Source organism: Emys orbicularis, chromosome 7 (genome assembly GCF_028017835.1).
Source record: "Emys orbicularis isolate rEmyOrb1 chromosome 7, rEmyOrb1.hap1, whole genome shotgun sequence".
NCBI lineage: Eukaryota > Metazoa > Chordata > Testudines > Emydidae > Emys > Emys orbicularis.
This window is the reverse complement of record NC_088689.1, coordinates 43,509,079-43,534,642: the sequence shown is the minus strand read 5'-3', so window position 1 is coordinate 43,534,642 and position 25,564 is coordinate 43,509,079. Positions and strand designations below refer to the sequence as shown.

General features: G+C 43.5%; 1 protein-coding gene across 1 annotated transcript in view; it reads right to left on the bottom strand.

Annotated features, from left to right (window-relative positions):
* The window catches only part of CDH23 (cadherin related 23), a 547,959-nt gene that overhangs the window by 369,719 nt on the left and 152,676 nt on the right, over positions 1-25,564 (bottom strand). Inside the window, exons 5-6 of the mRNA XM_065408191.1 lie at positions 19,621-19,668; positions 18,955-19,047 (exon numbers count right to left, since the gene is read on the bottom strand). Of these exons, the coding sequence (XP_065264263.1) occupies positions 18,955-19,047; positions 19,621-19,668 (141 nt within the window). The remainder of the gene's footprint in view (positions 1-18,954; positions 19,048-19,620; positions 19,669-25,564) is intronic.

Here is a 25,564-nt window from a genome sequence, read left to right as displayed (position 1 = left end):
TTATAGCATTTGTCCAGATTTTGTTTTTTGTGGGAGGCTACCTTTAAAGCCCATTGTGTATTATTAAACTAAGATCAAAAAGCCAAAACGGGGAGAGAGCTGGTGCTGGTGACTGAGCCAATAGAATGGGAACCACTGGAGCTGAAAAATAAGAAGAGAGTCTGACATTTGGAGAGTAAGGCAGAGTGGCAGAGACACAGCAGGAGCAAAGAGACAGGGAAAAAAGAGAACTGAAAAAGCATATTTACAAAGCTCATTTACTGCACATTTGCCCAGTTCTGTTGCTCAGAAGGGAATGGATCTGAGATCAGCACCACAGCACTGGGATGATCAAAGAGGTGTGTGCACTGCTGCTCAGCATCAAATTTTCTTGAAGCCACGGATGGGGTGATATGAAGACAGGCCTTCTTGTAGGAAACAAATACCTGAACTTAGATCCAACCCACTTTAGATAAAGCTTGAACAGTCACTTTGGTTTGGTCTGGGCACTAACTGACATTGTCATTTTTATTTAATTAGTAATAAATAGGAAGGACAGATGAGTTGGGATGGATGTAAAAGTGAATCAGGCCAAGAAGTCCAGGGTGAGCAAGGTGAGGCATAGGGAATCACAAACTAGAGGAGGCTGCAAGAACTGGGCTGGGGGTGTAGAGCGGATAAGAGGAGACTAGGCAGATGAAATCTAAAGAACCCAGTCTAAAAAATGTTTTCTGCTTCTAAGTCCAGGTTCTGTTTGAGATTTGGTCCAGTATTCATGTGACGCTGAATATCAGTACAGGACCACTCATCCTTAAGTGCAGGCAGCAAATTATTCAGCAAAATGAGACGTAAACAAGCCAGGATTGAACTGGGCAGTAAATGAAGGACAGAACCTTGTGACTGTGAAATTTGTGAGAGGGCATTTGTGAACACGATCACTGAGGACAGTTTCACATTTGTGAGAAATGGACATACAAGACTGGCATCTCCAAGGCAAAAGGTCAAACATTTTCAAATGTGACTTCTAATTTTAGGTGCTCTACCAGAAAGATCCACAGCCTGATTTTCACCACAACTCTGATTAAAGTCAATTTAAGTTGTGAGTGCTTAGCCCCACTGAAAGTGAGGAAAGTGTCTCAAGTCAGGTACCTAAGAATTATGGCACCCTGAAATTATAGGTGCCTTAGAAGTTTTTGGCCTTAACTTCACTGTGCCTCAACTTCCCTATCTATATAATGGGGATAATATGTACCCACCTCAAAAGACTGTTGTGAGGCTCAATTCATTAATATTTGTAAAGAGCTTTGATATCCTAAGATGGAAGGCACTGTACATATGTGCACAGAATTCATAATTAAAGGGGTAGAACTCTAGATACTGGGAATATTGAAGGGATGAGTAGCAGAAGGTGGAGTGTTTAAAAACAAAATCAATAGTTTAAGTAAAAATGTGTTAAAGAGTGGGAGGCCCAAGCAAATCTAGTTCAAGGTTTGGTTTTCAGGTCAGATCTCCATCTTTTTAGCCAGCCAAATGGGAGCACCACACAATCAATCATACTTCACCCTGGAAACGATGGGGATCACCTGCTGCTGTGCTGAAATAAATCTCCTTCCCCTTGTAGGTGGGATGTTGATGAAAAGGAGTCATCTTGCTCCTCTTGCCCAAGGAAGATCACCACAACATAAATCTTTAAAAGGAGATGGGTGCATATTTAAGAAGTGGTGGTGGATCTTCTGTAAAGCATGCTGAATGGGCACTCAAAGCAATTTGGTCCCAAATTTGATCTACCTAATAATAATGGTTTCAAGTGTCCTTGACATTCAAAGGTTAAATGTTCAAAACTTGGTACCTAAGTTATGCCTGCAAAATACAGACCCAGGACAACCATATATCTGCATGTACACAGACCAGGTATTGATCTCCATACCCAAGTGTCTGTTTCATTCACAGAGTCCTGTGTCAGAGTGTATGCACACGCATATTGTGTGCAACCAATCTAGGCTCCAAGCCTGAAAAGATATCCCCAAAGTATCTGTTTCTGTTAGAATAAATCATATAACAGGCAAAAGATTTTTTTTTTTTTTTTTGGTAAAGTTCTTTGATGTTCCACACCATGTAGTTACTCCATGCAAGCTCCCCCTGCTGCCTGATTTGCAACAAACCGTTAACAAGCAAACCTATTTCCAGCGGAAGCCACACACCTACGGACATAAATGCTGATGCCAATACACAAAAAGAGAAGTAAACAAAGAGGAACCATGTCATTTCTATTCCATTAGAAACTTCAGTGCAAGGAATCAATGTTTACGGATTAGAAAAAAAGGGCAACTGGTAGCAAAAGATATTTCATTTTTCAAGCTACTAGGAGCATGCTATAAACGGTGCAGAGCAAAAATGTAAAACCAAAACTAATAGCCAACAGCACTTCTCCAGTACTTAGTCACTCCATCTCTAGCCTTTTCTAGACTAAATAAGTCTTCCTTGGTGCTGTGTGGTCTGCAACATCATGGGCTTGAACTAGCCTGTATTCACTCATAGAAAGTGTCAATACCACAGGCTATCACCAGGCTCCAAACCCAAGGTCTTAACAAGAATGCTTTGCTTCCAATTGGGCTGAGGGCTGCTGAGAAGCCACCAAGGCTAGAAATAAGTGGTAATGCCAAGCTCACAGGTTTCCCATGAATTCAGGTGGGTCTTGAAAAGACAGGCATTGTTTTTCCCGGGAACTGAAAGGAGCTATACTTTGGGTGACTTTTAGTGTTTGTTAACTTCCTACTACCTTTTTCCCCCTCTCTTGCTTACTGCAACCCCCAAAAAACAAAAAAGTGTTCAGAGTCATGAGCAATGTCTAAGAAGATTATGTGGAGAAGAAGACATTGTCACAGCTTTGGAAGCCAATAAGAGGGAGGAATTGGGGCTAGCTTTATGTGCAATGATTAATATGGAGTATATATGTACTGGGGATGAGGGGCTTGGAAAGTGTGTTTATCCTCACTATGCTAATGCTAGATGGAGGACTGCCTGTTTATCCAGGTTCAGCTCTCACCTTTCCCCTCTCTCTTTCAGGTGTGCATTGTTTGAAGAATTCTTCTGGGTATAGTTTTTCTTATTCTGCCCTGTAATGATTCCTTTGGCTCTAGGAATCTTATTTTCCCAAGCTGACAGCTTCACTGCAGATGCATAGAATTATCTGCTGCCCCACATACTCCTCTCCTTGACATCCAAATCTGCCATTTTCTCCCCTTTCTACCTTTCTCTGTCCCCCTACGTCCACCCAGGGGAATTACGTTGGTTGGAATGGAATGATTATTTTTAATTTTTAGGTTGTTTTTCCCTCCTCTTTTGCTGCAGTATCCCTCCCCACACAGTCAAAGCGTTGTCTCGTGGAAATGACTGTAATCTCCAGCGCACTTTAGACATTACTTCCACGCCATTTGGAGTTTTCCGCCCCAGTAGTTTCTGTTGCATTTCTCATTTCACTTCATGGGTACATGTTTTAAAGAGTCAGGATCTCGTATATGCCAGTGAACTGGGACAAATGGCAGGACTCCCAGAGGTGGAGAATTTTTACCCTCTGATTTTGAGGAAATAGCTCATTCAGGGAGGAGTAAGTTTCCAGAAAGGTTTTGAAGTTTTTGCTATGATTTATTAGAGCAAGTACCACCAAGAGAGACAAGAAAACCTATATGGCAACAATATTCAGGGTCTGGAAATTCTCAGGCTTACCAGGCACTCTACCTTGCCAGAGCTTCTTATACAGACATCAGGATTTGAGTGATGGAGCAGGGATATTTGATAACCTCTGAATCATGTGAAAGATCTTCCTGCAATCCAGTATCCATCCCCATCACTAACCTCTCCCCCATTTATTCTTTTCTCTGTGTAGCACAATTCACCACATTTTTAATAAACTACTTACCCAATTCAAAGTTTTTGACATTTGGATCCTACTGCAAACTGATCGTGTGCACATATGTCTGACAAGAAGGGTGCAGAATCCTTTGGGCCAAAACCCCAAATATCGGGACATCTGGTCACCCTAGAGGTACATCAGAGTAAACTCAGCCTGCTGATTTCTGCGTTATTCAGGTTCCGTGCTCCCTATTTACACTTGCTGGATTCTGTTTGCTCTTTTTGTCAGTGTCTGTGTGTGCGCATGTGAGAGCTGGAGAAGTGGGGATAGGATGTGGTCAATAGCACAGTCTCTCAATAACCTATGAAAGGGACCTTGCCTTGCCTCTACTGGCAGAACTCTGACTTTTACAATTTTTCTAATGTAAAGACACATTTTAGTGTTCAAACAATCAGGGCAGTACAGAAATTGACCAGTCTCCATGAATCACACACAAGCTGGCAGGGTGAGGGGAGCTATGAATGTTGCTTTTTCTGGGATATTATATTCTACCTAGTGATTACAGATCAAATGAAACCCTCTCAAAAACCTTATCTAGCTGAGAGATGGGGTTTTTACAGATGGACATTATGCTTCCATTTAAGATTATTAAAGGAAAGCACATCCTTCTCACTGCATGCCTCACACTGCCACTTGTTTGCTGTACAAAGTTAGGAAGTAATTAAAGGTTGCTAAGAAATCAAACTTGCATCTGAAGAAGTGAGGTTCTTACCCACGAAAGCTTATGCTCCCAATACTTCTGTTAGTCTTAAAGGTGCCACAGGACCCTCTGTTGCTTTTTACAGATTCAGACTAACACGGCTACCCCTCTGATACTTAAGAAATCAAAGAAATTATTACCATTCCATCAGCTAGGAAGGAGCTTGGTGCCCAAAAAAACACATCAAAGTGAGCCCATTGTGACCAGCTCTTCAAATGTCTGCAAGAAAAGATGTAGATCTATCTTGTTGTTTTGCCCACAAATTAACCTGTCAGAGCTAATAGGGGCTGGAATTTAAACCCAGCAAAAATAAATACAAATTAAAAACAACACAGCAGCAGTATACAGTATAGAATAAAAAAAAGCACCAAGGTCTGCAATGATGTAAACAAAATACTCAAATCTAAGCCCATGATATGTCTAAAGTTCACACACATTCTGAATGGATGGGACATTGCACTGGAAATTGTCTAACATTCACTTGCTGCAGGGGATTGTTACACTTCTGTGAAATGGGGACATGTCACAATGTGGAGTTCCTGTGAGCACAAGTGGAATCCATCACTGTCCTGTCTTCCTACGTGTGTTCCAGGCAACCAAGAGTGGGATACTTCCATTGGTTTCCAGAACTGGCCAGACTGAAGCAGCACTGCTCGAGGAGGATTTCCAAGTGGTGAAGCACAAAAGCCTGAATGGGTCAGGGAGCTGTAGGCAAGATGTGGAAATATTTTATCAAAACAATAATGCTGGACCAGGGCATGTAATTACATTGTCTGTCTATCTGTGTCACACACATGCACGCCCATCAAGTGTACTCAGCAGTCAACTTCTTGCCTCCCAGCACACCCAAAGTATGTCAATACAGTGTGATATACTTTTAGCCATACTTTGTGCTCTCCACCTCCTTTCACAAAGTATAAGCAGAGATCCTTTCCATGGGCTGTAGCCCAAGTGCAGCAATCACAAAACTAAGACTAACAAACAGACACTTTACAAACCAATAGCATTTTCTAGAGGGTTTGAAGGCACTAAAATCTAAATAAACTCCTTGTCCTGACACTGTGTGCACACAGCTCCCAGTTTGCTCTCTCACATACAGTCCACACACCTCAGACATAGTGAACTATTCACCTAACACTATAGGCGCTCACTGTAAATCATCTAAAGGCAATGCCTCCTTTAGGCTCATTCTGCCTAACAGAGCTTTAAGGCCAGTCTATGGATGGTGTGGACAATCGCCTAGAGTGTCAAAAAACAGCAGTGTCAGGGGAATCAGACAGTATCAAAAAAGGAGTCAGCCATGAATATGAACTACAAAGCAGAGGTTATTATGCCTACCAGGACTGTCAGGAAAATTTTAGAAACTAAATCTGTGAGTTGGAAGGGAGCAGTAGTTAGGTTGAAGGACTCTCCCCCTGACAGCAGTTTGAATCCAATTTAGAGAGTCTTACCCTTCACTTCACTATGTGGGCTTTATTCCAGAGTAAGCACACTGGACTTGTTCATGTTTCACCAGCATAAAACTAACATAAGAGTTCAGCACTCAAGCCCGGGGACTCTAGGTGTGGGTGTATGGGGCAGCACAAACTGTTACCCTTAAGGTCCATGTAAGACATTCATATCTAGAGTGTGCACTGGGGATGGGGAGGTCTAGTGGGCTCCAGCATCTTCCTAGAGGATGTTCTATTACTTTCATCTCTGGCCCAACAGGGAAGCTCTGCTGACTGCACTCTTAAAGTTCCCACACAGCAGTACAAGTAGCTCCAATGAGCAAGCACCACAGCACTGGCAGCTCACAAATATTTCAGCCCTCATCCGGTCGAGCACCTCCTTCCAATTCTTGCTTGCTCCACGGCCCTCTCACTCTCCAGGACTCGGGGTGCTTTCTGTTTTTAGTTTTCCCTTCTGGGGTATCAAAGTCCCTCCGGACCAAGTGTCTGCATACCATTCCAAGCAGTCCTCCTTGGCATTTCCTGGTCTGTGCCACTTTCTCAGTGGCTGGTAAAGGAACTCGGGCACACCCGCTACTTTGGGTTCTAGTCCTGGGACCTGATCAGAAGCAACCAAGGTCTACACAGTCTCAAACCTTGCTGCTTTTTCCTACTCTGCCTTCCACAGGCTTTCTTCCCCGAAACTCCTCTGAGAAAACCCTTCCCACAGAGCTAGGATTTCAGGAATTTTGCTCCCCCTTGGGTTTATTCCTATCCATCTGTCTGTATCAAGAGAGTGATTGCAGACTCTTTCCAGACAGCCCCTTTCTGCTGCAAACTTCCTGGCTTTATACAAGCTCAGCCAGCCCTTGCCCATCTGGGCTTCATCATCAATTAACTTTATCAATCAAGCCTGACTTCCCCCCACCCTTCATAGGTGCAGCCTGTAAGGTTAATTGGCCCCTTGTGAACCACCCTAACCCCTTCAGGGTTGGTGTGGGGTGAACAGCCCATCACAAGGAACAAGAGCTATTGACTGATCTCCCTAGATTTCTGCATGCAATCCGATTTCTTCCAGCCCTCTCTGGGACTTTCAATGTGTCAGACTGCGTGCTGTATAAATGATTCCGTAACAACCTGTGCAAACATCTCTCTGTGTAAAGTTTATAAAACTCCAAACTGTCCCGCTTTCTAGTATTTATTACTCAAAATTATCCTCTCAAATTATAGTTTTTCCCATGTTTGCATCCCAAAAACATTTCACAGTGACAAATTTTGGAATAACTGGCAGTCTCTGCTAAAGAGAGATTTATGACTGAAGTAACAGTGATGAGGTGTTGCAGGTCAGAACTGAACTATTTTTGCAGAGCTCTGAGAATTCCTAGAACTAAAATAGTATGAAGAATTGCAGGCCAGGATTAAAAAGTGCTGTCAAAACTAAAGCCTGCATAGAGCATGTCTAGCTAATGCAGTTCCTCATTTCCATGTGCACTAAAAATTCAAACAACATTTAAAGGCAACAATGAGGAAACATTTTTGGTCAATAATGTTAGCAAGTCACAGAACTTTTGAACCTGGAATTTCTAGTGGTACAGGATCTCAGTACGTTATAGGACACAACAGATCTAATGATACGAGAATTCAGCAAGTCTCTAGACCACCAAGGGTCTGGGCATGGTACAGGGGCTCGTGAAGGGATACAAGCTCTTTCAGCAGGATGGCACTAGTTCTGAAGTCCAAAAGTTATCACCTTCTAGCCCCTGTTCAGTAGCTTATGTGTAAAATGAACCAAAGGGCTCAGTTTAGTTCCTAGGAGAGAGGTGTCCATACCCAAACAAGACAACAGTGCAACTGCAATCTCAGTAGTAAACCAACAGGCCTCCCATCTCAGCACTAGGTCAGGGTTGAAGAACATGCTGTCATGGAGGAAATCAATTTTTAGGGCTATCACTCTGGCACTTATTACCAGAACTAAATTCACTCTCTCATAAAGAAAGTGACATCAAAACAGAGAGATTCATTTGCCTGACCAGTGAACAAATGTCTTTCCCTCATCTTTGGGCTTTTAAATCCCCATGTGATTGAGCAGGGATTATTATTATATTTTAAATAATATGCGAGAGTTGGGTGGTGTGACCAGGGCCGGCTCTGGGTTTTTTGCCACCCCAAGAAAAAAATGTGCCACTCCAAGCAAAAAAAAAAAGGCCGGAATGCCGTCCCTGGAATTGTGTTGCCCCAAGCATGTGCTTGCTTTGCTGGTACCTAGAGCTGGTCCTGGGTGTGACAGGTTGTGCCAACTGATGTGCCAAGACTACTTCTGCCCCTGCTTTCCTGCCCTGGCAGCTTAGGACTTCAGTGCCCTGCCTGGTTTGAGCCAGACCCGTTAGCCTACTGCAAACCCAGACCCAGGTCTGAATCACATCCCCTAACAGCTGTAGGCTTAACTGAAAGCAATTTACAGAAGTGTTCCTGTCTTTAACACTCAGATGTCCAACTCCCAATGGGGTCCAAACCCCAAATAAATCCGTTTTACCCTGTATAAAGCGTATACAGGGTAAACTCAAATAGTTCGCCCTCTATAACGCTGATAGAGAGATATGCACAGCTGTTCCACCCCCACCCCCCACCCCCACAGGTATTAATACATACTCTGGGTTAATTAATAAGTAAAAAGTAATTTTATTAAATACAGAAAGTAGGATTTAAGTGGTTCCAAGTAGTAACAGACAGAACAAAGTGAATTACCAAGTAAAATAAAATAGAACCCGCAAGTCTAGGTCTAAGAAAACTGAATACAGATATAACCTCACCAGTTCCAGTAAGCTTCCTTTTACATACTAGTCTCCTGCTAGTCTGGGTCCAGCAATCAATCACTCACATCCCCTGTAGTTACTGTCCTTTGTTCCAGTTTCTTTCAGGTATCCTTGGGGGCGGAGAGGCTCTCTCTTTAGCCAGATGAAAACAAAATGGAGGAGTCTCCCAGGGGTTTAAGTAGACTGTCTCTTATGGGTGGAGACCACCTCCTCTCTCCTATGCAAAGTCCAGCTCCAAGATGGAGTTTTGGAGTCACATGGGCAAGTCACATGTCCATGCATGACTGAGTTTCTTACCAGCCAAGCCACATTCCTGGGAAATCTCCGATGTGAATTGGCATCTCCAAGTTCATTGTTGGCTTAAGTGGTTCTTGATTGGGCACTTAATCTGCTGGCCAAATGCTTTACTAAGGCTATCAAACAAGTAGACAGCCAATATTCCTAACTTCAAGTACAAAAATGATACATGCATACAAATAGGAAGAATGTATTCAGTAGATCATAACCTTTACATAGATATGTTACATGGCACATGTAGCATAAAACATATTCTAGTTATGTCATATATACATTCATAAGCATATTCCATAAAGCCTTATGGGGGGGCACCGTCACAGGTGGATTCTACAAAAACTATTTTCCAAAGACTATTCTTTTGAATGTTTAAACTCATTCTCTCAGGCTATGCTTGCATCCTTCTTTGGTGTTCACGTCCCATGGACATTTGTGCCACTGAGTGTTACTGGGATTGATGTTTGCAGAAAGTGAATTACAAAGTTACAAGATGAGTAATTGAATAAACCAAAGTTTACATTCACATAAGGGAGTATTTGTGCTGGAAGTGCTTGCATACCAATCCCAGAAACAGAACCATGTGATTTCTGACCAATCGCAATTAACCAACACAGTCTGAATAGTGAATATTCCACAGCACTGTTTGTGATCAATCTAGAAAGTTTTAAAAACCTCCGTCAGATAATTTTGCATACTAAGTACATCTAAGGAAATCTTGATCTGTTTACAGGTATCCTGTGAGGGGGGCTGGGCCAACGGTAGGAGGATAGATTTGCCAGATAAATTATTCACTGCCAATTATTCATGCAGCTCTAAAAAACACACAGAAGCAAAAGAGTGGATAGAGAAGAAGGCGGCAAGCAGGGATAAAAAAAGAAAAGAGAGGAAAACGGCCAGCACTGATTACTGACAGCTCTACAGAGTAGCAGGAATCTCTGTCCTATCAGAGCTTTATCATCTCCTTCAAGTTAAAGGTTTTTTATTTAAAGAAAAAAATAATCAAAGATGGCCTGGAGTATGTAAGAGAATTACTAATGTGTCTGAACTAGAAGTTCACACTCATTCCAACTGCTTCATATTCACAGCATCAGGCCTTGTAGCCATTGCAATAGAATTGTATGGGTCTCCAAAGACTCCTGGGCAGGATCGGCTGGGAAACGGATGTAATTACTAACATGATTACCATTAAAACAAAATAATAATTTTAATTACATCTGGGGCTTTGGCTTTTTTGCTCCCCACCCTCTCCTACCACGATCGCATTCCAGGTAAGGCAGTGTGATGACGACCCTTTCCTGCAGCCCCCACTCTGGGCAGCAGCACACCTTTCCACCCAATTTAAAAGAGAGAGAGAGAGAGAGAGAGAGAGAGAATGCTGCTTCAGCAGCATCAATACATTAAAAATGAAAATGGTAACCCCAGACTTGTGAAGTCTCATTCCCAGAGGCTTTTTCTAGAACAGAAATAACTGCTGTAAATGGCAAGTGATTGTATCGCCACTACATTCCCAAATCAAATAAATGGCAATCAAAACCATGGTCAGGGGACACAACACTGACAAGATGGACTGTGACTGCAGAGGCAGGACTCTGCTTTGCAGAAACTTCCTTTGTCTATGTTTCTATCTATAAAAGCAGGCTAGAGTTTTCCTTTTCTTCCAGCCCTGTCTCATACTGGAGTTTGTTCTTATTTATTTGCTTTGAATGAGACAGATACATTAGATGGTTCAAGTCTGCAAAGAGGTCTGTAGAGCAAAGGCTAGAATACAGACTAGCGAGTTGATAGCGGAAAGACTTGCTGCTTACAATGCAGATACTTGTGTTTGTTGTGGTGGGGAGTTTACTGGAAACCACATATGCATGCAGGCTCACACCACACACACACACACACACACACACACACACATCCCTGCTTATGCCTGATGCTTTTTAATATGCTAAACTGCTGCAGACAAAAGTCACAGGGCTACAAAGCCAAAGATGGCAGTTTTCTAAATGATGCCACCTATCTGATGTTTAGAGGAGTTTTCTCATTACCTCCTCACCATACTAACAGGAGGGAAAGGTCAAAGAACCTTAGCCCACAAAATGCCCTTTGGAGTGGATGGGAGATATTTAGATTCTGTAGCCCAGAGGCACTGGCAGCTGAATGGCTCAATCCAGCAGCAGAGAAATTTGGAGATGATTTATTGGTCTCTGCGCCTCTCTCTCACAGATCAATAGGCAGATGGTTATAGATGCAGTGGAAGCTTCTTGTGCTGTAAACAAATCCCTAGTATAAATTAATATGCCCTGTCAAGTTACAGGTACTTCTTTTGGTGTGTCATCTCATGGGTGGTTGAGGTACTAAGTGGCAGTCTGGCACCTAAAGCGTGACCGAGAAGACAGTCTTATGCCAGAAGGTGTAACCCAATAATACACATTACTCTATAAATTATCCAATGTGTTAAATATAACAGAATATAGCAGACTCATACTAGTCTTCAGAAAGATAAAATAATCTAAATCTGCCTCCGAGGAACTTAAAATCCCGAAGCAGAAGGGGAACTGAAAGATGCCCACATTCAAATCAAAATGGAACGTTGAGAACTGACTGTTGCAATACTAGCCCCCACCAGTCCCTAGGACAAGGAGGCACCAACCTATAATGTGTGATCCAATGAGCAGGAAATTAATCTGGGGATTACCTTTTGTAAAAACCCATCCTCTTTTCTAAAACCTGTGGAAATAGCTGATTCAAGAAGTTGTTGACAGATGGTTAGTACATGTCTATCAGTAGCTCCTTGGTTCATCAGCCATTGTCAACAAAGCAAGTTGCAGACTGAACGCAAGGCAAGAATGCTGCAGCAGAACATTCTTTGCTGTTGTCACACATGACATCACAATAAACTTATGCGCACACACACACACAGGCTGGTACCATTAGCAACATTGAGACACTCGGCCAAAATCTCTAGGAATTTTGATTTGTGGGAGGGGATGGACAAAGGACTGATACCTGCTAAACAATCAGTGGGGCCACTGGACAATCGAGATGCTAAAGGAGCACTCAAGGAAGATAAGGCCAATTTGGAGAAACTAAATGAATTCTTTGCATCGGTCTTCCCCCGGTTGAGGACGTGAGGGAGATTCCCAAACCTGAACCATTCTTTTTAGGTGACAAATCTGAGGAAATGTCCCAGATTGAGGTGTCATAAGAGGAGGCGTGTAACAAATTGATAAACTAAACAGTAATAAGTCACCAGGACCAGATGGTATTCACCCAAGAGTTCTGAAGGAACTCAAATGTGAAATTTCTGGGTTACTAACTGTGGTTGGTAACCTATCATTTAAATCAGGCTTGTACCAAAATGACTGGAGGATAGCTAATGTGACACCAATTTTTTAAAAGGGCTTCAGAGGTGACCCTGACAATTTCAGGCCAGTAAGCCTGATTTTAATACTGGGCAAACTGGTTGAAACTATAGTAAACAACAAAATTGTCAGACACTTAGATGAACATAATGTGTTGGGGAAGAGTCAACATAGTTTTTGTAAAGGGAAATCATGCCTCACCTATCTACTAGAATTCTTTGAGGCGGTCAACAGGCATGTGAACAAGGGGGATCCAGTGGATATAATGTATTTAGATTTTCGGAAAACCTCTGACAAAGTCCCTCACCAAAGGCTCTTAAGCAAAGTAAGCAGTCATGGGATAAGACAGAAAGTCCTCTCATAGATTGGTAACTGGTTAAAAGATAGGAAACAAAGGGTAGGAATAAATGGTCAGTTTTCAGAATGGAGAGAGGTAAATAGTGGTGTCCCAGGGGTCTGTACTGGGCCCAGTCCTAGTCAACATATTCATAAATGATCTGGAAAAAGGGGTAAACAGTGAGGTGGCAAAATTTGCAGATGATACAAAACTACGCAAGATAGTTAAGTCCCAGGCAGACTGTGAAGAGCTACAAGAGGATCTCTCAAAACTGAGTGACTGGGCAAGAAAATGGTAGATGAAATTCAATGTTAATAAATTCAAAGTAATGCACACTGGAAAACATAATCCCAACTATACATATAAAATGATGGGGTCTAAATTAGCTGTTACCACTAAAGAAAGAGATCTTGGAGTCATTGTGGATAGTTCTCTGAAAACATCCACTCAATGTGCAGCAGCAGTCAAAAAAAGCGAACAGAATGTTGGGAATCATTAAGAAAGGGATAGGTAATAAGACAGAAAATATCATATTGCCTCTATATAAATCCATGGTACGCCCACATCTTGAATACTGCATGCAGATGTGGTCGCCCACATCTCAAAAAAGATATATTAGAATTGGAAAAGGTTCAGAAATACAGAGAGGGGGGAAGGAAGAGATTATGAAATTTCTCTAAAGTGAGTGCACAACTGGTTGAAAGACCATACTCAAAGAGTAGTTATCAATGGTTCACTGGGATGACGCATCTAGTGGGATCCCACAGGGGTCAGTCCCGGGGCTGGTGGTACTATTCAGTATTTTAATTAATGACTTGGATAATGGAGTGGAGAGGACGTTTATAAAATCTGTCCATGACACCAAGTGGGAGGGGTTGCAAGCACTTTGGAGGACAAGGTTAGAATTCAAAATGATCTTGATAAATTGGATAATTGGTCTGAATTCAACAAGATGAAATTCAATAAAAACAAGTGAAAAGTACTACAGTTAGGAAGGAAAATTAATGCCCAACTACATAAAGGGAATAACTGATTGGTAGTAGTATTGCTGAAAAGGATCTGGGGATTATACAGGATCACAAACTGAATATGAGTCAATAATGTGACACAGTTGCGAAAAAGGCTAATATCATTCTGGGATGTATTAACAGGAGTGTTGTACGTAAAATACAGAAGATAATTGTCCTGCTCTACTTGGCACTAGTGAGATCTCATCAGGAGTACTGTGTCCAATTCTAGGAGTCACAATTTTTGGACAAATTGGAGAGAGTCCAGAGGAGAGCAGCAAACATGATAAAAAGTTTAGAAAACCTGAGCTATGAGGAAAGGTTAAAAAACTGCACATTTAGTCTTGAAAAACGACGACGGAAGGGGGACCTGATAACTGTCTTCAAATATGGTCAGAGCTGTTAAAAAGATGACAATGATCAGTTGTTCTCCATGTCCATTGAAGGTTGGACAAGAAGTAAGGGCTTGATCTGCAGCAAGGAAGATTTAGGTTAGATATTAGGACAGACTTTCCAACTATAAGGGTGGCTAAACTCTGAAATAGGCTTCATGGGGAGGTTGTGGAATCCCCGTCACTGGAGATTTTTATGAACAAGCTGGACAAGCACCTATCAGGGATAGTCTAGGTATATTTGGGCCTGCCTCAACACAATGGGCTGGACTTGATGACTTCTCAAGGTCCCTTTCAGCCCTATGTTTCTATGAGTCTATGATTCTCTGTAGTAGGGACAAGGAGAACACAGTGAAAAAATGCATCTTAGAGAACAAACCCTGAAGGTCAGTGTGGCATGCACATGGGTGCCTAACTAATGTACTACCGAAGCACTGCGGGGCACAGACACAGGCAAACACATTTTAGCAAATTGGAAAACCATAAAAGTCTATTATAGCAAATCAAACAGCAGTCAGCATGACAGCCATTAGCCTGAAATGAATACACGGGAACTTAATGAGGTCTGTCAAGGCCAGCTTGGTGAATTAAGTTGCCAATTCTAGCTGGATTCCCCTTTCTTTACAGACTTGAAAGCATCCATGCTGCCTCATTAGAGTTCGACAAGTGAATTGTAGGCCCTTTTGTCCAGATAAAATGGATAATTGCACAGGAACAGCATAGTGAGGGGTTCGGGGAGAGACCTCCCTCCTTCCACAAACACACACACCTGCTCTGCTATTCCAAACAGGTGACTGTGATGTAATTAAGACATGACAGGCACTGAAGACCACCATGCCACAGGCACCATACAAAAGCATAAGGCAAAGAGGCGTGATTGCCAGTCCAATAATCAGCGCAACACACGGAGCTTAACGTTAAAGGGTGCATTTGCTTCCCCACTAATCCCACTCACACATTCCCTCATTCACATGCACTCACAAACTGCACTACACAGCTCATGTCCAAATAATTTACATTCTTGAAACAAATGGGCTTTGTAAGGCACTGGTATACCTATTCAGAAGCAGTACCTTTAAAGGATCAGAGGGGTAGCTGTGTTAATCTGAATCTGTAAAAAGCAACAGAGGATCCTGTGGCACCTTTAAGACTAACAGAAGTATTGGGAGCATAAGCTTTCGTGGGTAAGAACCTCACTTCTGCATCTGAAGAAGTGAGGTTCTTACCCACAAAAGCTTATGCTCCCAATACTTCTGTTAGTCTTAAAGGTGCCACAGGACCCTCTGTTGCTTTTTACCTTTAAAGGGTGTTTTTTCATGTTCCATTTATTTATGCACATTATTTTTGAATTCTCTATTGCCATACAATGGTAGTAGGCTTAAACAGCCCTTCCCCTGCTGCTCCATCTCTTAGCTGGGACCACTACTACCAATATGTTCATTTATCTCAAAATAAATACAGGAATAGAACCAGGGAAAGCCCTCAATATCTACAAAGTGTGCCAACAGCTAATCTAGGGGAAATCGCATTTGCATTACTGTTAGCCCAGTCTCCCTCTCCAACTTCACAGTCCCATTTGTTCATTTTGTCTGTTCACGTCTGGTCTTAAACTTGGATCGTAAGCTCTTTAGGGCAGGGATCATCTCTGACTATTAGTAACCTCACTGTTTATCAAAAGCAATATCATAGAGGAGTTTGCTAATACCCTTCACAGCTGTGTTCCATAGCAACAATGTGTCTACATTCCTTGGAACTACTGTCCTTTCAGTGAAACGTTGGGCACTTCAAAGTAACATACCTAGCATGAAGCAAAGCCACCCTTTTGTGCCAGGGGCCTGATTTTCCAAGAGAACTTACACCTCCCTGTGAAGTCAATGGCAGCTATAGGCATTCAGTACCAGGTGATTGTAGCAGCACACAGCTAAACAACACACCCAATTATCAGCTTTAAAAATGAGAAGGTATCATCTCTCTTGCTTACTCTATTCTGGCCAGTAGGTGGGCTTGTGACTCCTCCCCCTAGGATTTCCACCTGAACAGGGATGGACTGATAGGTTTTGGAAAATGTAATGTGATACTGTGGCGGCAAGAAGGGCATGTTCTTGTCAACCCAAAGTTCCTACAAAATGAAAATACCCTCCACAAAAAAGCATGAGCTTGAAGCCAGACGGTGGCCTCCCAAGGGCCCCAGAACCTGTAGTATAATAAGCTAGAAGTGACTCCACCAGCAGTGTTATGGAGGAAAAAAGGACAAACAATAGCGATGACTTTTCTACCGTACTGATACCTTTAGAAGGTCCTATTGGATTCAAGGAAGCACCCCCTCCCTTTTTCTCAGTACTTTACAACAAATTAAAAAGCCACCACGGAAATGTTATCTCCTGCTAGAAGAAAAGAAGTGCTTTCAGGACACTGGCTGAATGATGAGTATGTGGCTCATTACCTCTGATCCATGTCCTTGCTTAAAGATCATGGATAGAGATTACAAATTGGCACATGAACACACGTAATTACATTAGGCCAATTTCCAAAAAAGCATGAGCTCTGAAAACTAAGTTTCAATGTTGGTCCATTATGGGTAACACGATGCCAACTATAACCAAATCCAGCAAGATGGGCTGAAAGACCCCTCACTCCAGAAGAGGCCAGCAGAGAACGTGTGACAGATTATTTTTTTTTATCTCTTCCAGCACTGCTGCCACTATGCCTTTTTCCCAACCGAGTTTAACGTTCACATCCATTCCTGAACCTTGGCCCTCCTCCTTCCTCCCCATACTCGATGCCAGTAAGTTAAATCTCCAGCCTTCCATATATCTGAAATTTATGATCTTAGTTCTCAAGATGGAGGCGACAAGTGAGAGGAGAAATGGCGTGGCTGCTCCAGCTATATAAATATAGGAGCTTAATCTAGCGTCAATTCCAGATGGGTACAGAAATGCAGTTTCCATTCATTTCTTCATGACCAGGAGGGAGCCCTCTCACTAACACACACCAATAAATATTTTAACAGGTTTTTATGGGGTGATGTTGGGATGGGGAAGAAGGAGAGAACATTCTCTTCTAGTCTTACCTGTGTTCCAGGGGGGAGTACATTGCTTCTGTAGATAGAAAAATAGTTTGAAAAGGAGGAGAGCAATAGAAAACAAGGGTCTATGTGTTCAAGGATTTAGGTGAAGTCACCTAAAAGCCAATTTCCTTCTCTCCCATATCCTAGAGTGGCCTTGTGGAGACAGGACATGCAGTTCTAACACGGATTGCTTGCTCACTTCGCAGACCAACTAAAATACCCTCCCCTTCAGACATATCACTGTACAGAGGATCTGCAGGATGGAGATCCAATCACTCCTCATTCATTTCAAGAGGTCTGGGCATACAAAGGGAGCAGGGAATGGGTAATACAAGTATTGCTGACTTTTTTTTTTAAGTTTACACTCTAAAAAGGAAAAGAAATGCCTCTGACGCACTGTCATTCTCAAAGGGGTGTTTCAGATTATTTGTTTCTCATAGAAGCAGACAAAGCAAATGGGAGACAAACTTCAGGCCAATTTATCACGAGCAGCCTAATGAAGGAAACTCACCCACACAGGAGAGGGACAGTGAAAGATCCAAGCTCCAGCACAGCAGGGAGCCTGTAGCCAGCATATTAACCAAACATTTGTAATCCAATAATTTGTAATTCTCAATTACCAAAGGCTGCTCAGTTTCACATACACTGATGCACTCCCTTATCTGCACACAGACGCATGCTCCAGGAATAACAAGGGCCTGCCCGGGGTCAGACAGGGAGAGGGCTCCCCTAGTCTGTGAATAGCAGGGCCCGGGGTCAGACAGGGAGAAGGCTCCATCAGTTCATTTCTCCATTTCAAAACTGTTAATCATTTGACTAAGACTAGTACCAGCCATGGTGCAGCTTGTCGGTCTCCATCCTCTCCCTCACTAAACACTGGCTGCTAGGCTGTACCCAACAAGCCTGAAATCAGCCCGAAATCTCCAGAGTGAGAAGCTCCTTGATCATTCTACTTGACTGATTTTACACAACTTTATACAAGTTTAGCGACCATATAGGAGCTCTTTTCTTCCTGGCAGCCAGCATGGCCAAGCCACCCTGGAAGGAGCGTGACAGTCTTCTCCTGGGGAGAAGAAGCTCGTCACTACAGAGAGGTCTACAAGGAGACTAAATAGCTGAGAGGGCAGAGCCATTCAGGCAGAGCTTTCCCAGCGTTTGCCACTAATCTAAAAAGGCTTGAGGGAACATTTACTTCTCCACAAAATTACCTCCATGGAGACACCTCTTCCTTTGTCCCCAAAAGAAAGCAGAAGCAAAAACCAGATTCCTATTTTGGGCTGCTTTCAATCTTCACTCTTTCCCAAAGCTTGCTCCTGAGTTAAAGCCCCACACGGAGTGTGCGTGTGCGTTACATTTCTTTGAGCTCACACCCCACTCCTCCACCTGCCTTTTCCCAACAGATATACTCTGCCTCTGGAGCGTTATCACTCCGCTACTACCCATTGGAAACAAATGGCCTAGACTTTCAGGGATTTCAGCCTTCCCTGAACCCCGATGACAGGACAGGTGGAAGAGACCAAACACCCCAGGGGGCCATCACCATCACCACACAGCTGGACAGAGAGCTCCGCTCCTTTTACAATTAACTGAAACAAATGGGCAAGCTCTGCCCATAAGAAGAAAAAGTGTCCAGGGAAAAGGTCTCTCCAGAGGAAATCTAGGCTCCTACCTCTGCAATGCGAACACTGTAGGGCTGATTGTGAAACCTTGGAGCATTGTCATTCACATCTCCCACTTGGATATTCACTGTCCCCTTGATCACCTGTGGCCAGAAGGATAAAAACATACAGCTGGCATTAGGCTACTGGGTATTTTCTTCATTCTCAAAGGATTTCACAGAAGGGACAGATGTAAAATTGAAGATCCAGGCAGGAAGAGACTAAAACTTCAGCACCTGTCACTCCCCTAGAGCCACAGCTCCTGTACATCATTCTCTTTAGATCCCAAACAGCCTGAGGTCCAATGGGACTTACAATGCCCCCTGCTGGTAGATGCTGGGACTAAAGTACTTCTCCATTCCCCAGTAACCAGTGCAGCCACTCCACTCCTTACAGCTCCCCTTCTAGGAGATGGTAGCATTGTAGCTGCAAGGTCTCCTGAGCCAGTGCTTCTCCACTACTCCCTGCAGCTCCACAGCTTTTATGTAATGGTAAAACAACTTGCATCTGTATTTCTACATCATGGCCTACAGTGCTCTCCTGTTCTCTCTCTAATGCCCCTTTCGGGGAGAGGCTGGGATTGCAGTGGCTGTGAACTCCTCAACAGCCAGTGTTCTCCTGGTCCCACTCCATGCTTCTCTGGTCTCAGATCACGAAATGAAAAAAGTCACACTTACCCCCTGGCTGTCACTGACAGAAAATTCAACCGTGAATTCTGACTTAGTCTGAAATGAAAAGAGAAGAAAAACATATAATTAGAGGTACTGTAGCGTTTATCAGTGGATGGCAGGCTTTGAACTTTAGCCGAGTATTATTACATGCAAAATACTGCCGTGGCCTTGAAGAGAACAGGGAGGGGTCAGAAGCCCACTTACATACATTGTATATGAGTGCAATTGCTCAGAAATATTAACCACATGGGGCTCCTGTACATTATCTGTACACAAGAGCAGCTCTTCCCCTGTGTCAATAGGTGGCAGGTATTGAAGCAGCCAGCTTGCCAACTGGCAGCCGAGTACTCTAACCAGAGACGGGTACTTCATGAAAGCCATACAGATCTAAGAAATCTGCTGTTTAACCTCCTTTGTTGTGCCCACCCCCTCCAGCATTATTCCGGCATACGTTGTAACCCTGGCAACAAAGGCTGTTTGCAATGGCAGTGAGGAGGAGTAAGCGAGGGAGAGACAGACTTCCTCTAGGACAGGGGTTCCCAAGCTGTAGCCCATGGACCACTAGTGGTCTGCAGAGAGCTGCCTGTCCTCTTTGGTTCCAGAACAAATGTGAGGGGGAGATGAAATGAAGAGTAAATGCAAACAATACAAGGAAGTTTTATCAAAACAGACACCACACTTATCTCACTAAAGTCTGCTAAAATACAGCACTGCTTTCCTAATATTACTCTGACACACTCCAACTGTCGGGATGTTCTGCTACTGGGAATGCCAGGGGAGGTGTCCATGAGACAAGCTCTCTAACAAGATGTGGTCTGCAGTATACAAAGGTTTGAGGCCCCACATAGGGGAAAGGGCTAGAGAAGTCAAATGCCCTATGCCTCTCAGCATCCCAGTTAATTCAACAGCTTAGTCTAACAAAACGAAATAAATGAAAACCCAGCACTGACCCTGTGACCCTGACTTTAATCCAGAAGGACTCTAAAGAGTCAAGGGGAAGCAAAGCCCCATCAATTTTCCATAAACTTTTGGTTTTCCATACCATTTCTCCCTCCCTATGTACCATCCCCACCCCACCGACTCCTGGATGTGAGTGCATCGACATCTTCTATACAGGAATACAGAATGTGTTTTCTATGCTGGATCAGGTTATTGGTCTGCCAACTCTAGTGTCCTGCCTCCAAACAATGGATGGCATTGGGTGCTTAAGAAGAAGGTGGGGAGGAACTTTCCTTCCAGACCTCCTCTTTTCCACCAGGGACTGTCCCATTTGAGGGCCATAAAATCTTGACAAAGAAATCATGTGGGGCTGTGGAGTGTGACATAAAATATTACAACAGAACTATCTGTTACCTGGGTACCATCTGGTTTCATTTAACCCAGGTCCCATCCAGCCATCGAACAATTCCTTTCCTTCTCCGATTCCGCCTTTTACAGCTTCACTGCCCCCTAACCACTACTGCAGTGTGAGTGGAGTGACAAGTGTTCTGGAAGCATTGCATAGGAAGGATCTGAAAGCAAGCTTGGAATGATTCTATGTGCTACAGACTTGGTTGATTTATTCTTAGTAAGGAAGCTCAGGGATAGCCAGGAGGCTCTGGTTCCTCAAACTACAACTTAACCTCTCTTACATCAGGATAGCGGTTTACCTTGGAGGGGGTTTCAGGGATAGTTTACCAAAGCATACATTCCCCTCCATGAAGGCTCAGGTAATGCAATCTGAGAAGGCCCCGGGGCAATGCCTGTAGCCAGTCTAGCAGCCCAAATGCCAAGGACACAGGAGAGAGATCAATTTTCCTTGCTGCAAGACTCTCCCACATCAGCTTTTTCATCACCACTTCTCCCACCCTCTCGACCCACAAGTGCAACCACAGGGAAAAAAGATTGGGGAATGGGGACCAAGATCAGATTTTGTTGAACATAGAAAAGGATAAGCCAGGGAAGAGACAGGACAGACAGACAGGGCTGCCCCCAGCCTAATTTCTGTCCCCACAGCTCATTTCAATCACATCCCTTTTCAGACTTAGTTATTTATTGCATTATTTTGCATCTAATTCTTTCTATTCAGTAAATCTTTTAAAGCTTACTTTGTCTCCCTCTTATTTGTTCTTTTCCCTTTCACTGTTCGTTCCCTTTCTACTACTATTTATTATATTAGTTTGCCCTTTGTCTTTTTGCCCCTCCATCTCATTTTCCTACATTGTGCAAGAATTGATATATTTCCTTTGCGCCCCTCCACCTTGCTTTTCTTATGTGGTTTTCTCTTCTTCCCACTTTGTAATCTCTCCTCCCTTCTCCCTCTAACGCTCTTTTCCTCTCTCATGCTCCCCACTTCCAGGCTCTGTATACTCTTCTCACCTTCATCTTCTTACACACTCTCTCCTGCTTACCCCACCAGAAACTCTCTCACACACTTCTTTCCTGCCTACGGAAATCACACACACTCCTGCCTGCACTCCCAAAATATCTCTCTCTCTCACACACACACACTCACTAGACTTGCCCTCACAATCAAGCCAATACATAAACACTTGCTGATGCCCCCAGGATCAGTTCATATATGCAGACTCCTCTCCCCCCAAATCCAGTCACATACATACATACAGGCTCTCCCCAACCACAACCCACGTGGGATTTGTTACAAGGCTAATCTCAAAAAATTCACAAACACTCCAACTCCTTGACACAAGCAGCCTCCCCTCCTTCCAGTCTCCACCTGCATCCTATATCCTCTACAAGCCCTCAGTTTCCCTCCTTGCACACTGATTCCCCTTGACTCTTCAAGACCCTCACGCACCCCACATCTCCCTGAACTTTCTAGGCTCTCCCCTGCAACTTCTCAGTCCCCTCCTGCTTCTCACATTCCCCCATCTCCTCATAACTCCTGGTCAGCCCCTCACTCATAACATGGCAGACATCTTCCCCTAAGGGCACCCTGACTTCAATTCCATTGAAGACAATGGAAGAGGATAGTCATCTTCACTAAGGGAAGCCTTGCTTCCATATGCAAAACTGCAGGGAAATAATGGCCATCTTGACTAAAGACTGTTTGGTTTCAGGCCTATTGAAAGTAATGAAAGATGGTGTCATAACTATAAAGGGAAGGGTAACAGCTCTCCTGTGTACAGTACTAAAATCCCTCCTGGCCAGAGACTCCAAAATCCTTTTACCTGTAAAGGGTTAAGAAGCTCGGGTAACCTGGCTGACACCTGACCCAAAGGACCAATAAGGGGACAAGATACTTTCAAATCTTGGGGGGGGGGGAAGGCTTTTGTGTGTGCTCTTTGTTTTAAGGGGTTGTTCGCTCTTGGGACTGAGAGGGACCAGACATCAATCCAGGTTCTCCCCATCTTTCTAAACAAGTCTCTCTTATTTCAAACTTGTAAGTAAAAAGCCAGGCAAGGCGTCTTAGTTTTACTTTATTTTCTCAACTTGTAAATGTACCTTTTACTAGAGTGTTTATCTTTGTTTGCTGTACTTTGAACCTGAGGCTAGAGGGGGGTCCTCTGAGCTCTTTAAGTTTGATTACCCTGTAAAGTTATTTTCCATACTGATTTTACAGAGATGATTTTTACCTTTTTCTTTAATTAAAAGCCTTCTTTTTAAGAACCTGATTGATTTCTCCTTGTTTTAAGATCCAAGGGGGTTTGGATCTGTATTCACCAGGAGTTGGTGAAAGGAAGGAGGGGGGAAGGGTCAATTTCTCCTTGTTTAAGATCCAAGGAGTTTGGATCTGTATTCACCAGGGAATTGGTGAGAGGTTTCTAAAAGCTTCCCAGGGTAGGGAATGGTGGCAGCGGACCAGAACTAAGCTGGTAGTTAAGCTTAGAAGTCCTCATGCAGGCCCCTACATTTGTACCCTAAAGTTCAAAGTGGGGATACAGCCTTGACGGATGGTGACCACTTTGAATATGGGAAGATTTGGGAGTTTGATGCCAGCAGTTGTGAGGTCATGGTATCTGAGCAGCTCACCAGCATTAGTGGATTTTAGCCTCACACGCCTCTGTGAGGTAGGGAAGTACTTTCTCGGTTTTATAGATAGGGAACTGAGACACAGGGAAGATTAAGTCCTTTGTTCAAGGTCACACAGGAAATCTGTGGCAGAGCAGGAAGAGATCCAAAATCTCTTGAATTCCAGTCCAGTGACTTCATCATATGAACCCGTCCTCCCTCTCATCAGAAACAGGGGAGATGCCGCAGCCAAGGGACCAGCAAAGCTCAACTTTCAAAGATGAGCACCTAAATAGGACATCTATCCTTTGCATTTAGGCACTCAAATAGGCATTGACTGTGAGTATGTACAATGGTCATTTATGTATGAGATTATGCCAATTTTAGTATCCAAGTGCCTGATCTTGAGAGAAGAAGCCGTGTACACCTAGTTGAAGTCAATATGAATAGTGATACCCAGTATCTCTTTAAATAAGATCCTAAATGCAGGTTCAGATTTTCTTTAGAAGTGAAAATTGAACTAGAAGTGTAGGCTTAAAAGGGGACAGGCTGAGCACGTAATCTTCCCTGAGCCTCTGAGTGCTATGCTCTCTGGCAGTTCGTGTTAATTTAATTTTTTATTAATATTACAGTAGATCACAATTGTGAAATCCAGGGTAGGTAACGAGGCTGAACTAACTAGTGACTTCTGCTCCACACCTTGCCTTGTTGAGGACCCTATAGTCCAGCTTCTGACCATAGTTTGTCCCCGACTCTGCTGCAACTTGGTACCTGACCCTGACTTCTTGGTATCCTGACCAGACTCAATCCTGACCCCTCTACTCTTCTCCTGCCTTCAGCTTGGTAACTGACCAGTGCACATAGGTCACTCACCGCCTTGTCCTGAAAAGTTTGCTCAGATCAGCGTTACCCACTCCCAACCCCATGCAGTCCCTCCAGAGATGACAGAAGTGAAACCCTGGACAACAGGGGCTAACCAGAAGGGAGCAGCTCCAAACCAGAACCTCGGGCTCCCCAAGTATCAAAACTACCTGGATGTGTTTGGAAAGAAAAATGTGGATTTGTTATTCCCACACAGGGACTATGACTGTCCAATAGACCTATAACCCAGGGGAAAGGTGCCCTATGGACGGATAAAGCAACAGAGAGTCCTGTGGCACCTTTAAGACTAACAGATGTATTGGAGCATAAGCTTTCGTGGGTGAATGCCCACTTCGTCGGATGCATGTAATGGAAATTTCCAGGGGCAGGTATGAATATGCTGGCAAGAATCAATCTGGAGATAACGAGGTTAGTTCAATCAGGGAGGGTGAGGTGCTCTGCTAGCAGTTGAAGTGTGAACATCAAGGGAGGAGAAACTGCTTCTGTAGTTGGCTAGCCATTCACAGTCTTTGTTTAATCCTGATCTGATGGTGTCAAATTTGCAAATGAACTGAAGCTCAGCAGTTTCTCTTTGGAGTCTGGCCCTGAAGTTTTTTTGCTGTAAGATGGCTACCTTTACATCTGCTATTGTGTGGCCAGGGAGGCTGAAGTGTTCTCCTACAGGTTTTTGTATATTGCCATTCCTGATATCTGACTTGTGTCCATTTATCCTTTTACGTAGTGACTGTCCAGTTTGGCCAATGTACATAGCAGAGGGGCATTGCTGGCACATGATGGCATATACAACATTGGTGGACGTGCAGGTGAATGAACCGGTGAGGTTGTAGCTAGCAGAGGACCTCACCCTCCCTGACTGAACTAACCTCGTTATCTCCAGACTGATTCTTGCCAGCATATTTATACCTGCCCCTGGAAATTTCCATTACATGCATCCGACGAAGTGGGCATTCACCCACAAAAGCTTATGCTCCAATACATCTGTTAGTCTTAAAGGTGCCACAGGACTCTCTGTTGCTTTTTACAGATCCAGACTAACACGGCTACCCCTCTGATACTATGGACGGATATACACCATGTCTAAATCAGAGCTAGAGGCACCATGTGCGTATAACCAGGA